A 16021-nucleotide genomic window follows, 5' to 3' on the forward strand; every position below is an offset into this window, starting at 1 on the left:
GAGAGCAGCAGGGCAACAGAGCTGTATGTGTGTGCGGAGCTGTGTGTGTGCGGGCAGCGGAGCTGTATGTGTGTGCGCAGAGCTGTGTGTGGGGCTGTGTGTGTTTGTGTGCGGAGCTGTGTGTGTGTGGAGCTGTATGTATGTGTGTGCGGAGCTGTATGTGTGTGTGCGTGGAGCTGTATGTGTGTGTCTGTGGGGTGCTGTGTGTGTGTGTGTGTGTGTGTGTGTGTGTGCGCGGAGCTGTATGTGTTTGGGGCTGTATGTGTGTGTCCGGGCAGCGGAGCTGTATGTGTGTGCGTGCGCGCAGAGCTGTGTGTGTGTGCAGAGCTGTGTGTGTGTGCAGAGCTGTGTGTGTGTGCAGAGCTGTGTGTGTGTGTGCAGAGCTGTGTGTGTGTGTGCAGAGCTGTGTGTGTGTGTGCAGAGCCGTCAGTGTGTGCAGAGCCGTCAGTGTGTGCAGAGCCGTCAGTGTGTGCAGAGCTGTGTGTGTGTGTGCAGCAGCGGAGCTGTACGTGTCTGTGTGTGGGGCTGTGTTTGTGTGCAGAGCTGTGTGTGTGGGGCTGTGTTTGTGTGCAGAGCTGTGTGTGGGGCTGTGTTAGTGTGCGGAGCTGTGTGTGGGGCTGTGTTAGTGTGCGGAGCTGTGTGTGTGTGCGCGTGGAGCTGTATGTATGTGTGTGTGTGTGGTGCTGTATGTGTGTGCGGAGCTGTGTGTGTGCGGGGCTGTGTGTCAGGTATCATCCAATGGGACAAATAGTCCCATCCGGCTATGCCTGCTACAGTGACAGGTAGCCGGATGATGAGACAGTAGTAGTCCCATCATCCGGCTACTGTGTTCAAGGGTAAAAAAAACCCACACATATATACATACAGAACATACAACATACAGTATATACTCACTATACACCTAATCCCCGAAACCCTTGATCACCTGTAAAAAAAAAAAAATAATAAACCAACAATATACTCCCTGATGCGATGTAATCCATGTAATAATGAGTGTCCCACGACGATCTCCCGTGGAGAGTTGTCACATCGGCAGAAGCGACCTCTCCAGGGGCTCGGGGATACAATGACGGAAGGTATCCTTCCACACTGTATCCCTCCGCCGCTGTGAGCACAGTATATTTCATACTGTTACTTGCGACACCGCTGCATGGGAAAATTCTCACGCAGCAGTGCCGTAAAGTGAGAGGCCATTGAACCCTCAGTGATAACACTGCAGGGGCCATTGTCTCCTGTCAGTGTGTCAGTTGAGGCCTACAGAGCTGTCACATCTGATGTGACAGCTCTATATGGGAGATCGTCGTGCGGAATGCAGAAAAACTGCCGGATCTGCCGCGAATGGTAAAAATTGCTGATGTGAAAGTAGCCTAAGTCACTGCCGACAAGTGTCTGCATTAGTCGTACACACCAATGGGGGACGCAGCACGAAAAGTGCCTAGGGCAGCATAAACTCTAAATACGGCCCTGCTTTTAGCTGATTTTTTTTTGCCCTGGTTCACATTGAGCATAAAACAAATGTCTCCAGGAACCTGGCACGGCAGACTATGCTTCATCTACCATTACCCAACTTTCTAGATAGGTTGTATTACTATATTTGTCCTGATCCTGAGTTACAGCCGCCATTACACTCCAGAGCTGCATGCACAGCTTAGCGGAGCCCATCTTCATAAACACAAGTAATGTACAGTTTGTACACAGTGACTGCACCAGCAGAATAGTGAGTGCAGCTCTGAGGTATAATACAGGATATAACTCAGGATCTGTAATGTAATGTATGTACACAGTGACTGCACCAGCAGAATAGTGAGTACAGCTCTGGAGTATAAAACGGGATGTAACTCAGGATCAGTAATGTAATGTACATACACAGTGACTGCACCAGTAGAATAGTGAGTGCAGCTCTGAGGTATAATACAGGATATAACTCAGGATCAGTAATGTAATGTATATACACAGTAACTGCACCAGCAGAATAGTGAGTGCAGCTCTGGAGTATAATACAGGATATAACTCAGGATCAGTACAGGATGTAATTTACATTCCTCAACAATAGAATTGCAACATCTAGAAGCAAAAGTTGGAATAAAGACTTGAGGCATCCAGCTACCATATATTACGCCTCCCCACACGATATTCCCGGGACTAGTATTGGTGTGATGGTCCCTTGTTAAGGCCTCTCCATGGCGTGGTGGTCTCCAGCTTTATTTCCAGCTATTATTGGTCGAAGACAGAAGCAGGAGTCATCGCTGTAGAGAATAGACCTTCCTTCATAGCCTCCTTTGCCGTCTTGCTCTGCACCATGATGGCGTGGGCGCAGTGGAGCCCCTGTAGCTGGACGTCTGTCTCGTAGCCCAATCCTGACGCCTTCTGATGGTTCTGTAGACGCTGTGTGACGCCTTACACATGGGATGTGACATGTTACTTCACTTGCAGCACAGAATGGACCAATCTTGGAACCAGAGTTACAACTATTCCTCCAACGTTTCCCAGTAGCCGTTTAACACCAGGCCCCATGTCGCTCGTGCTACTGTGAGCTGCCTGTCTGGCCGAAATGTGCTGCCATGGCCTGATCACACACGGTGCACCCACAAGAACAGGGAAGATATCAATAGTGGCACCATAATGACCAATGTGCAGGTTTGTTTGGATTAAATATCAATAGGAAACTGCACTAATCTTCACTGCCTTCTGTTGGATCTGGGCCTTAGTTCCGGTTAGCCGTTATCATAGTCTTTGTATACTGCCAGCAAAGTCAAAGGCATAAAATATAAGAAATCCAAAGCCTTAGAGATACAGACGGAGGTAACTCTACATTGTACTAAATAAAAGTGGATCTTCCCTACAAGATCTCATCATTGGCTTGGTGCATCTGAACGAGGGGATTTCTGCCATACATCCACTGCCCCTCCATTGGAATGCTAGGAATAGTTTGCAAATAGAGGACACGTGGACTAAAAGAAGAACAGAACACAGGATTTTTACCATTGGTTTTATTGTAGGTGCTTGGCCGCTGTGTAATTTTTGATCACATATTTGGGGGGAAAAAATAAAAATCATTTATAACTACTAATCCAATCGACAGATGACAGCAGGGTAACTGGGTGAAGCCATATTGTAATTTTACGTAAATATTCTTGGTTTATTATTATTATGCATTGCTTATATAGCGCCATCTTATTCCGCAGCGCTTTACTTACATTATAATGACGGTATTTGCTTCATAATAGGAAGTTTGACCACCAGGAAGGCCGATAAGACAAAACTGTAATACCGCACTGTAGAACCTATGGAACCGTAATACCGAACTAGAGTTGAGCAAAAAGAGTCACAGGATCCTGATCCATCAGCCACTTCCATAGTCTGTGTCCCCCCCCCCCTGAACAGAGCCTTGTGTACCTCCTCCTACTAGCTGCTGTCCGGCATCCTCTGCGCCTCTTTTGATTAGTTGGCTGCGATGTAGACATTGTGGTGGGGTACTAACCAGTAGAGGCGACAGGTAGGATGAGCCTCCTGGAGCTGGAGGCTACCAACGCGGCCATTTGACCAGGATCCTGCAAATCTTTTTACTTCATTTTTCTTTTCTTGGGGGGGGTATTTTGCACCCATGTCTAAATGAATACAGGGTCCCGATTCACCATTGGCGACATTTTGGAAGTTCCTTTTTTTTTTTTGTCTTGTGGTATCCCATGCATTTCATAAATCTGTGTCAGATATCCAAATACCGTATATACTCAAGTATAAGCTGAGATTTTCAGCCCATTTTTTTTAGGCTGAAAGTGCCCCTCTCTGCTTATACTTGAGTCATTGTCCCAGGGGGAGGGGGAGTGGCGGCTGTGACATACTCACCTGCTCCTGGCGCGGTCCCTGCATCTTCGATGGTCTCCGGGCGCGGCAGCTCTTCCAGCGTTGAGCAGTCACATGGTACCGCTCATTACAGTAATGAATAGCTGTCACGGGAAGCTGCCAGGGACCACGCCGGGAGCAGGTGAGTATAATGGGGAGGGGGGAGCACGGAGATATTCACCTGTCCTCCTTCCACCGCTGGGTGCAGTCTTCCGTGTCATCTGCCTGTGACGCTCAGGTCAGGGCACGATGACGTGGTTAGTGCGTGCGCGCCCTCTGCCTGAGCGTCAGTGCGGAGGATGGGGAAGACACAGCGGCGTCCGGCGGTGGAACGGGGAAAGGTGACTGTAGCAAGTGCTGGGGGCCTGAGCGGCGAGAGGGGAGTATGTCATTTTTTTTTTTTATCGCAGCAACAGCATATGGGGCATAATAGTCTAAGGAGCATCTTATGGGGCCATAATCAGCATTTGTGCAGCATTATATGGGGCAAATATCTCTATGGAGCATCTTATGGGGCCATAATCAGCATTTGTGCAGCATTATATGGGGCAAATATCTCTATGGAGCATCTTATGGGGCCATAATCAGCATTTGTGCAGCATTATATGGGGCATAATAGTCTAAGGAGCATCTTATGGGGCCATAATCAGCATTTGTGCAGCATTATATGGGGCAAAAATATCTCTATGGAGTATCTTATGGGGCCATAATCAGCATTTGTGCAGCATTATATGGGGCAAATATCTCTATGGAGCATGTTATGGGGCCATAATCAGCATCTGTGCAGCATTATACAGGGCATATTTTAATATGGAGCATCTTATGGGGCCCATCATAAACTTTATGGAGCATTATATGGGGTGTATTTTGTATGGAGCATCTTATGGGGCCCATCATGAACTGTATGGAGCATTATATGGGGCTCCTGATTCAATATGGATATTCAAAAACACACTACTGATGTCTCAATTAATTTAACTTTTATTGGTATCTATTTTTATTTTTGACATTTGCTGGTAGCTGCTGCATTTTCCACCCTAGGCTTATACTTGAGTAATTACGTTTTCCCAGTTTTTTGTGGCAAAATTAGGGGTCTCGGCTTATACTCGAGTATATATGGTAAGTGAAAAGAATTTTTTTTTTTTTTTAATTTTTCCAGAAAAACAGCAATGATGAATCGGGGGTCCACAGACTTTTTCGATTACAGAGGCGATGAGAGGCATCACACAGCACGCAGTGACCTGTAGAGGGCCTTGCGCCGCCTCCCCTCATTTTTTCCTGTAGTGCCCCCGGCGTAGGCAATGTGATCTGACTATGGTATTATTCTGCGCCTTTGGACAGACATGGCTCTTACCCGCAATGACTTGCTGGGATATTCCTACAAAGTAATGCGAGGTCCATGGAGCTGCGCTGAAGCCATAGCCGCTGGTCTTTCTCCAGCATAATCATGCTGGCGCTGTGGCCGTGGCTGCGGCACTGCTCCACCTCCTTGCACTTGATGTAATGAAGCTGGCGGCAGTACGTGCAGCGGTAATGGGGCAGCTGTCCCGGCTGCAGGCAGCAGTGGAGCTGGTATTGCCTCCTCTGCTCCTCCATCACCGCTTGGACTTTTTCGGATGCTGTCATCAGGGATACCCGGTGTCTCTTGTCTCTGCACACTTTCATCATGGAACACAACGAGCCATGGAACATGTTGCACTCCGCGCAGCAATGCTCTAAAGAGTTTTCTACAAATACACAGTCGTGCATGATGAAGTCCACGTGAGGTACTTGGGTGTGGCATCGCTCATCCTCCTGATGGTCAACAACCATCCGACAGGACCCATTTACATGCTGAGCAAAGGGCTCATGGCAGTAGTCACAAAACTGAGGTTGGTAGAAAACGTCACCGTTGGAAGCTCCCAAGACGCGATCTGCAGAAGTGAGGACCGGTCTCTGTTCTAACACCAGTTTTTGCAGTCTTTCCATGCAGGCATCTTCACCCCGCCAGCTCCTTCTTTCTTGGATCAGGTCAGCACCACATACCAGATTAGATCCGGAGCAAGACACCAGGTCAGATAAGATGTGACACTCCATCTGAGCCGCCAGGAAGCCGAGAGCAGCCGCAGCCAGAGTCTGTGGTGCCGGTAGGACATGTATCTTCAGGGAGGTGCCGTCTTCTTCTGGCTCGTAGTTTAATCTTCTGAGGGCTCGGATTATGGCATCCGGGGGTAGGGCGGCATCTAGGGTGTGCACGTAATGTCCAGAGTAGGTCTGGTGGGTGGGAGAGAGGAGGAAAGTAATGAGCCATTACAAGAAAGCACATAGAAACGTGATGGACAGGTACTAGGACGGAGGAGGCGGCACCATTACACCCCAGAGTGCAGCACGTGGCGGCTCCTCACCTTTATAGTATGAAATTCTCTCCGCCATGGAGTACAGTAAAGATGGAGCGCCGCCTGCTCCAGGGCCTGGAAGGCCAAAGCCAGATGCTGTAGTGCGAGGAGCAGGTCAGCTCCGTCCTGGAGTCCGCAGTCGATCAAGGGGAAGGCGTCATTCTGGAGATTATTGTGCAGGTCCGGCTCCTCCAGAATCCGCTGCCTCACCAAATCCATGATCTGGTTATCTGTGCATGGAGTAAGCGATCCAGCAGAGGAGGCGCCGAGCAGCCAGCTGGTATACTGAGCCAGGAGCGAGTCTGCACTCATTCTGGGGGGAGAGCGAAGACGTCCAGTAATGCTGCACCGCTATGTGAACATCTGTTACAGCGTCACCTCCCTCTGCTGCAGAGGCCTTGGTACACCACGTCTGTGCTATAGGTGTCCTGAAGACTGGACCCAAATCCAAGTCTACACCCTATCAACTGCCCTGGGACACCTCCACGCCCCTGCTGACGGTCACCTCCCTCCCCTGCGCACCCTGACGCCTCCCGTCTCTGCGCAATCTGCTGCTTCCCTCCCCTGTGCACCTACACTTCGCCTCAACATACCCTGATGTCTCCCCCATCGACTTCACCAGCACTACCTGACATCCCGCCCCCGCGCACCCTGACGCCTCCCTCCCCCGCACTACCTGACATCCCTCTCCCGTGCACCCTGATGCCTCCCTCCCCCGCACTACCTGACATCCCTCCCCTGCGCACCCTGACGCCTCCCTCCCCCGCACTACCTGACATCCCTCCCCTGCGCACCCTGACACCTCCCTCCCCCGTGCACCCTGACGCCTCCTTTCCCCACACTACCTGACATCCCTCCCCCCCACACCCTGATTTTTCCATGAAGAGTACACCCTGATCCTTCCATCTAGAGTGCACCTTGATCCTTCTCCCTCCCCCGCGCACCCTGATCCTTCCATGAAGAGTGTACCCTGATCCATCTCCCTCATCCGCGCACCCTCATCCTTCCATCTAGAGTGCACCCTGATCCATCTCCTTCCCCCGCGCACCCTCATCCTTCATCTAGAGTGCACCCTGATCCATCTCCCTCCCCCGCGCACCCTCATCCTTCCATCTAGAGTGCACCCTGATCCATCTCCCTCACCCACGCACCCTCATTCTTCCAACTAGAGTGCAACCTGATCAGTCTTCCTCCCCCGCGCACCCTGATCCTTCCATGAAGAGTGTACCCTGATCCATCTCCCTCCCCCGCGCACCCTCATCCTTCCATCTAGAGTGCACCCTGATCCATCTCCCTCCCCCGCGCACCCTCATCCTTCATCTAGAGTGCACCCTGATCCATCTCCCTCCCCCGCGCACCCTCATTCTTCCATCTAGAGTGCAGCCTGATCAGTCTTCCTCCCCCGCGCACCCTGACGGCTGTCAATCAGGGAACGTTTAACAGAGTTTAGAGGGTTTTTAGACCTACAAGCATGTCATTTCCACCTCTCACCACTAGGTGCCCCTAAACGCTCTCACCTGACGAATGACCCCTTCAAATACCGACTTCCCGTGACTGCGCTCGTATTAACAGAAGTGAAAGTCTCTACTGCTCCGACACACAGACTGAGACATGGCGAGAAGAGCGTCCCCTAGTGACCGTGCAGCCCACCGCGGCCGCGTCTTCCTCACCTGCTAATCGCCAATCTTACTTCCGGGGTGCGTCCTCCTTATAGGACATCGTCGGCTGACTGACGTAATGAGCGCTTCGCTGATTGGTGGATTATTTCATATCTGTGTGTTAATTGGTGGACAGCTTTTTCTTTCAGCACGAGGTCTGCGGGTCACTGAACCGTGAGGAAAAAGAGGAAGCAGCGGAGTCTGTGAGTGCGAGAGGCCGGTGCGGTGCGGTGCGGGCGGGGGAGCGGGGGGGAGCAGAGAGCGACTGTACGGAAATACTGTACACAGCCGAGGCACCGCACACATTAATAATATGTGGTCATAACTCTGGAATTCTTCAACAAATCCCCTTCATTTTGAGATTGTTCTTTCGTGACACATTATACTTTGTTATTGGTAAATTTAGGTCACTATGTTTTGTGTTTATTTATACAAAATTTGACTAAAATGTAAAAAAAAGTGCTATTTTCAAACTTTACTCCAGATAGTCACACCACAGAAAAACATTAATAAATTACATCTACGTTTGCTGTACACCAGCACCATGTGTAAAATGTTCCCTTAGGAAATTTACAATTTTTTTTTTTTTTTGAGGGACCTATTCAGGTTTGAAGAGACTTTGGGGTTCATATATATATATATTGTCTAAGGTCCACGGTATGTCACGGAAATCCCGCGTCGCTGATTGGTCGCGGCCGGCCGGGCGCGACCAATCAGCGACAGGCACAGTAAGGCCCCGAATTGGCCCCTCCATACTCCCCTCCAGTCAGTGCCCCCATAGCATTTTAGCAGTCCGTTAACGCTGCCATTAACCCTGTAAGTGTCACCACCTTTTTACTATTGATGCTGCCTATGCATCATTAGTCTATATATATATATATATATAATTGTCTAAGGGTATGTGCACAAGTTCAGTTTTTTTTCCGCGTTTTTTCACGATAAAAGCGCATTAAAAACGCAGACATATGCATCTTATCATTTAGAATGCATTCTGCAATTTTTGTGCACATGATGTTTTTTTTTTCCGTGAAAAAAATGCATCGCGGTAAAAAAAGCAGCATGTTCATTAATTTTGCGTTTTTTTCGCGTTTTTCTCACTATTCTATGCATTGGGAAAAAAAACACATGAAAAACGCAAAAAAAACGCATGCGGATTTCTGGCAGAAATGTCCGGTTTTTGTCAGGAAATTTCTGCAAGAATTCCTGACGTAACCTGAACGTGTGCACATACCCTAAGGGGTACTTCCGTCTTTCTGTCCGCAACTTCCATAACGGAAATCCCGCGTCGATGATTGGTCTCGCCAGCTGCCTGTCATGGCTGCCACGACCAATCAGCGACGGGCACAGTCTAATTAGTCCCTCCCTACTCCCCTGCAGTCAGTGCCCGCCGCCCGCATACTCCCCTCCAGTCACCACTAACACAGGGTTAATGCCAGCGGTAACGGACCACGTTATGCCGCGGGTAACGCACTCCATTATCGCTGCTATTAACCCTGTTTGTCCCCAACTTTTTACTATTGATGCTGCCTATGCAGCATCAATAGTAAAAAGATGTAATGTTAAAAATAATAAAAAAAACAAAAAACCTGCTATTCTCACCCTTCGTAGTCCGCCCAGGCGCGCGTGGCTGCCGCCATCTTCCGTTCCCAGAGATGCATTGCGAAATTACCCAGAAGACTTAGCGGTCTCGTGAGACCGCTAAGTCATCTGGATAATTTCGCAATGCATCCTGGGAATGGAAGATGGCGGCAGCCGCGCATCGCCAGAGCTTTGCTGGATCCCGGCAGGTGAGTATATAACTATTTTTTATTTTCATTATTTTTTTAAACGGGGATTTGGTGCCCACACTGCTGTATACTACGTGGGCTGTTATATACTGCGTGGCTGCTATATACTACGTGGTCAGTGTTAAATACTATGTGGGCTGTGTTTTGTACTGCGTGGGCTGTGCTATATACTACGTGGCCAGTGTTACATACTATGGGCTGTGTTATATACTGCGTGGGCTGTGCTATATACTACATGGCCAGTGTTAGATACTATGTGGGCTGTGTTTTGTACTGCGTGGGCTGTGCTATATACTACGTGGCCAGTGTTGGATACTATGTGGGCTGTGTTTTGTACTGCGTGGGCTGTGCTATATACTACGTGGCCAGTGTTAGATACTATGTGGGCTGTGTTTTGTACTGCGTGGGCTGTGCTATATACTACGTGGCCAGTGTTAGATACTATGTGGGCTGTGTTTTGTACTGCGTGGGCTGTGCTATATACTATGTGGCCAGTGTTAGATACTATGTGGGCTGTGTTTTGTACTGCATGGGCTGTGCTATATACTACGTGGCCAGTGTTAGATACTATGTGGGCTGTGTTTTGTACTGCATGGGCTGTGCTATATATTACGTGGCCTGTGTTATATACTTCGTCGCTTGTGTTATATACTACGTCGCCTGTGTTATATACTGCGTGGCTGCTATATAGTACGTGGGCTGTGTTATATAGTACGTGGGCTGTGTTATATACTGTTTGGGCTGTGTTATATACTGCGTGGCCACTGTTATATATTGCGTGGCCTGTATTAACGCATCGGGTATTCTACAATATGTATGTATGTATATAGCAGCCACATAGTATATAGCACAGGCCACTTACTATTTGTCTGCTATATACTACATGGCTCCTATATACTATGTGGCTGCTATATACATACATACATACATACATATTCTAGAATACCCAATGCGTTAGAATCGGGCCACCATCTAGTAAAAACATATAATGTTAAAAATAATAATATAAAAAAAAAATCATTATATTCTCATCTTCCGGCATCCGCGGCAGCCTTTCCCGCTCCTCGCGACGCTCCGGTCCCAAGAATGCATTGCGGCAATGACCCCAGATGACGTAGCGGTCTTGCGAGACCGCTACATCATCACGGGTTATTGCCGCAAGGCATTACTGGTAACGGAGCGTCGCGACGAGCATCGCTAAAGGCCTGGGCTGGATCCGGGAGCTGCCGGAAGGTGAGTATATAACTATTTTTTATTTTAATTCAGGGATATGGTGCCCACATTACTATATACTACGTGGGCTGTGTTATATACTACGTGGGCTTTGTTATACTACGTGGGCTGTGTTATACACTACGTGGGCTGTGTTATATACTACGTGGGCTGTGCTATATACTACGTGGGCTGTGCTATATACTACGTGGCCTGTGCTATATACTACGTGGCCTGTGCTATATACTACGTGGGCTGTGAGACTCTTTCGCCCGGGGCCCTCAAAAACCTGGAGCGAGCCCTGGCTTCACTGTTTGGCTTCACAAATCAGCGACAGATGCAGTCCGGCCGTGAATTGGCGAGGAATTTGAACCACGCTTCGCTAATTGGTCGCGCCCGGCCGGCCGAATCCTGTGTATTCATTGCATTATTCTGAAATCTTCATAAATAAACTACATACATATTCTAGAACACCCAATGCGTTAGAATCAGGCCACCATCTAGTGTGTGTGTATACAGTGTATGTGTATATATATATATATATATATATATATATATATATATATATATATATATACGAAAGTGATAGTATTTTAAAAACCACACATATTGAAAACTGCTGTCAGGTAGTTTATTAACTTTTCAGGAATTAACCCCTTAATCCCATTGGACATACTATCCCGTCAAGGTGACCTGGGACTTAATTCCCAGTGACGGGATAGTACCTCCATTGCGATCAGCCACGCTCACGGGGGGATCGCGGCCGGATGTCAGCTGACTATCGCAGCTGATATCCGGCACTATGTGCCAGGAGCGGTCATGGACCGCCCCGGGCACATTAACCCCCGGCACACTGCGATCAAACATGATCGCAGTGTTCTGGCGGTATGGGGAAGCATCGCGCAGGTAGGGGGCTCCCTGCGTGCTTCCCTGACACCCTTGGAGCAACGCGATGTGATCGCGTTGCTCCGGGGGTCTCTTACCTCCTCCTCCCTGCAGGCCCGTATCCAAAATGGCTGCGGGGCTGCATCCGGGTCCTGCAGGGAGGTGGCTTACCAGCGCCTACTCAGAGCAGGCGCCGGGAAGCCTCCCTGCTGTGCCTGTGTGATCGCTGATCTGACACAGTGCACAGCAGAGTGTCAGATCAGCGATCTGTCAATATAATGTAATGCCCCCCCAGAGCAAAGTAAAAAAGTAAAAAAAATATATATATTGTCCCAGTAAATACATTCCTTTATCTAAATAAAATAAAAAACAATAAAAGTACACATATTTAGTATCGCCGTGTCCATAACGACCCGACCTATAAAACTGGCCCACTAGTTAACCCCTTCAGTGAACACCGTAAAAAAAAATTAAAATAAATGAGGCAAAAAACAACCCTTTATTATCATACCGCCGAACAAAAAGTGGAATAGCACGCGATCAAAAAGACGATATATATAACCATGGTACCGCTGAAACCGTCATCTTGTCCCGCAAAAAACGAGCTGCCATACAGCATCAGTGAAAAAATAAAAAAGTTATAGTCCTCAGAATAAAGCGATGCAAAAATAATTCTTTTTTCTATAAAATAGTTTTTATCGTATAAAAGCGCCAAAACATAAAAAAAAATCTAAATGAGGTATCGCTGTAATCGTACTGACCCGAAGAATAAAACTGCTTTATCCATTTTACCAAACGTGGAACGGTATAAACGCCCTCCCCCCAAAAGAAATTCATGAATAGCTGTTTTTTGGTCATACTGCCTCACAAAAATCGGAATAAAAAGCGATCAAAAATATCACGTGCCCGAAAATGTTACCAATAAAAACGTCAACTCGTCCCGCAAAAAACAAGACCTCACATGACTCTGTGGACCAAAATAGGGAAAAATTATAGCTCTCAAAAAGTGGTAACCCAAAAAAATATTTTTGGCAATAAAAAGCGTCTTTTAGTATGTGACAGCTGCCAATCATAAAAATCCGCTAATAAACCTGCTATAAAAGTAAATCAAACCCCCCTTCATCACCCCCTTAGTTAGGGAAATATAATTTAAAAAAAAAAAAAAAAGCATTTATTTCCATTTTCCCATTAGGGTTAGGGCTAGGGTTAGGGTTTGGATTACATTTATGGTTGGGATTAGGGTTAGGGGTGTGTCTGGTTTAGGGGTGTGGTTACGGTTATGGTTGGGATTAGAGTTAGGGGTGTGGTTAGGGTTGGGGTTAGGGGTGAGGTTGGGATTAGGTGTGTGTTTGGGTTAGGGTTTCAGTTAGAATTGGGGGTTTCCACTGTTTAGGCACATCAGGAGCTCTCCAAACGCGACATGGCGTCTCAATTCCAGCCAATTCTGCATTGACAAAGTAAAACAGTGCTCCTTCCCTTTCGAGCTCTCCCTTGCACCCAAACAGGGGTTTACCCCAACATATGGGGTATCAGTGTACTCAGGAAAAATTGGACAACAACTTCTGGGGTCCAATTTCTCTTGTTACCCTTGGGAAAATAAAAATTTGGGGGGCTAAAAAAAACATTTCTCGATCGCCTCTCATTGGGGGACACAGGAACCATGGGTGTATGCTGCTGCCACTAGGAGGCTGACACTATGCAAATAAAAAAGTTAGCTCCTCCTCTGCAGTGTACACCCCACCGACAGGAAGTAGGATATTCAGTTTAGCTTAGTGTCAGTAGGAGGTGGACACGAGTCTTTCATTAGACCCTTATCTACCTCAATGTGCGTCGTTTCTTTTCAGGTTTCCGGAGGGATACAGGGTGAACAGTCACACCTGTAGTCCCACAATACGGACTATGAGTACGGCGTGTACTGCCACCCCGTATCCTCGTAGATCCCTCAGCAGGACCATGATCCTAGCACACAAGCGTGCTTAGAAGTCCGGTCCTGGCTCCGTCCCCCACCCACTCGCCCACCAGAGCCTGTCGGTTGGAGGAGACGAGGACGTCCATCAGCTTGGACGTCTCATTCCTCTTCAGGTTAGTATCGGTGTGGGAAGTTGAGGTGAGTATTTCCCATCCCAGATCTTTCAAGGGGGTCTTGCTAGGGGCTCCCAGAATACCTGGTCGTCGCTTGCACCCAGATTGCAGCAGCACGGCCTGGGATCACTGTTCCCATGCGGCATCTGCGGCCCCTCTGCCTTCTCCGCACCACTCTCCCCAGTGAGACAGCCCTGACAGGCTGTCGTGCCGTTTCTTCCTGTGGCGCACTGCTCCGGCGCCGGGGTTTTAATGGGGCCGCACTACCTTCTCCAGCACGACAGCCCTGTCAGGCTGCTGCGCCGCTTCTCCCTGCGGCGCACTGCTCTGGCGCTGCGGGTTTTCATGGCGGCCGCTCCATCTCCAGCGTGACAGCCTTGGCAGGCTGCCGCGCCGTTTTTCTAACTGCGGCGCACTGCTCCGGCGCTGCGGCTCTCTCCTCCGGCGGTCGCTGGCCTGTAATTTAGGCCCCGGCTTCTGCCCGGGCCTACTTCCGGTGCCGTGCTCCGTCCACTTCCGCTTTCATTGGGCGGGCTTTCTCCCACCCGACAATTTCTTTACTCCCCGCCCACCGGCGCCATCTTGGTGCTGACTGGGCCCATGACTTCTACGCCACTGCTTGGCGCCACATCGCAACAGGGCGCACGTTCCAGCGCTCTTTCAGCGGTCACCATCTGCGGTTCATCCAGACTGCAGCCAGGTCCTTTTTTTTCCCCAGCACACGCTTTCTCCGGCAGGGTCCCCTGCATCCTCCTTAGGTTGCCGTCTCATCGCTGGTGCCCTGGACCTGTGCCATGATGCCGGTCGCAGCTACAGCCGGGAGCAGTCTACAGGACTCTACTATTACTGTGAGTAGCTCTGCTATGCAGTCTATTACTCCCCTCTCCTTTTCCCCTAACCTTCGGGCATCATTTAGTGGGTCTGCTCCCAGGCCTAATCCTATAAGGAGAGCGTTCCCGTCCTCCTGCTTCCTCTTGTCAGCTGCAGCAACTCCCTGTCCAGGAGTCCCTACCCCGGGTGAGACCGAGACCCCTATCCCTGGGTGGGCTTTCCTTCTGTCTCAGTCTGGGGCGGACCTCACCAGGATGTCACGACCTTGGTGTCCGTGCCTGACCGCAGTTGCTAGTGGGTCACAGGATTCTCCGTCCAGCCTTGTTCAACTCAGGCCACAAGAGATATAGAGCAAGATTCTAGGTTCCTTTTTTCGGAGGGATATAGGGTGAACAGTCACACCTGTAATCCCACATTATGGACTATGAGTACGGCATGTACTGCCACCCCGTATCCTCATAGATCCGACAGCAGGACCATGATCCTAGCACACAAGCGTGCTTAGAAGTTCGGTCCCAGCTCCATTCCCCACCCACTCGCCCTCCAGAGCCTGACAGTTGGAAGAGACGAGGACGTCCACCATCAGCTCCATGGATGTCTGACACCTTTCTTTCCCGCTCCATCTTGCCCTCCGGTCTGGACCGGTGAGATCCTAGAGACAAGCTTCCTTGGTCATGTTTGCAGAGGAAGTTTCAGACTTGGTTTCTCTACAGGCACATAACCTTATTGTTGCGATCAACCAGACCCTAAGCATCATGGATACCTCTACGGAACCCGCAGAATATGCGGTTTCCTTTAGACTGTCAAACCACCCTCCAAGGTCTTTGCCCCACACACTGAATTTGTGGTGGTACTTGCCAGGGGAAATGCGAGCCATACCAGATGCTTTCAGATAGGGAAGCGTCTCGGCATTCTATATTCCTTCTCCCCTGAGCTCATCGCTAACTGGACTGATTCCCCGACAGGAAGCGGGCAATTCTGGACTCGTCAGTTCCCAGACTGTCTACCAACTTGGCATGGGTTCCAAGGATACAATTATAGAATCGCTGGATAAATCAGCCTTTGAAACGGCTGCTTCTACTTTGTGCCTCGGCCATTGCCTCTACCTGGGTCTCAAGGACCATAGCTAGATGGACCAAATAGCCTTGTAAGAGCACCCCGGCTGGAGCTCCTCCGGGGGAGCTAGCTGACCTGACGGACCAGATTTCCTATGCAGGGAAATATTTGGTATCTGCCTCCCTAGATGCGCGGCTTGTGCAGCTCACGCGTCCAGCAATATGATGGCCATCCGACGGAATATTCGGCTCTACACACAGCAGGCAGACTTGTCTTCAAGAGGTCCCTTACC

General features: G+C 49.3%; 1 protein-coding gene across 2 annotated transcripts; it reads right to left on the reverse strand.

Moving 5' to 3' along the window:
• Nucleotides 1–5030: 5030 nt before the first annotated feature.
• SPATA2L (spermatogenesis associated 2 like) lies at nt 5031–7916 on the reverse strand. Of its 2 annotated transcripts, none has more exons than XM_077288463.1 (3): nt 7889–7916; nt 6228–6531; nt 5031–6096 (listed from the first exon to the last, which is right to left on the reverse strand). In XM_077288463.1, the coding sequence occupies exons 2-3, from the start codon at nt 6528–6530 to the stop codon at nt 5194–5196; spliced, it is 1206 nt and encodes a 401-aa protein (XP_077144578.1). In that variant the 5' UTR covers nt 6531; nt 7889–7916; the 3' UTR covers nt 5031–5193. The 2 variants fall into 2 exon arrangements, with proteins under 2 accessions (XP_077144578.1, XP_077144577.1); XM_077288462.1 differs by having other exon boundaries at nt 7736–7900.
• Nucleotides 7917–16021: the final 8105 nt, after the last annotated feature.

This window comes from Ranitomeya variabilis, chromosome 2 (assembly GCF_051348905.1).
Source record: "Ranitomeya variabilis isolate aRanVar5 chromosome 2, aRanVar5.hap1, whole genome shotgun sequence".
NCBI lineage: Eukaryota > Metazoa > Chordata > Amphibia > Anura > Dendrobatidae > Ranitomeya > Ranitomeya variabilis.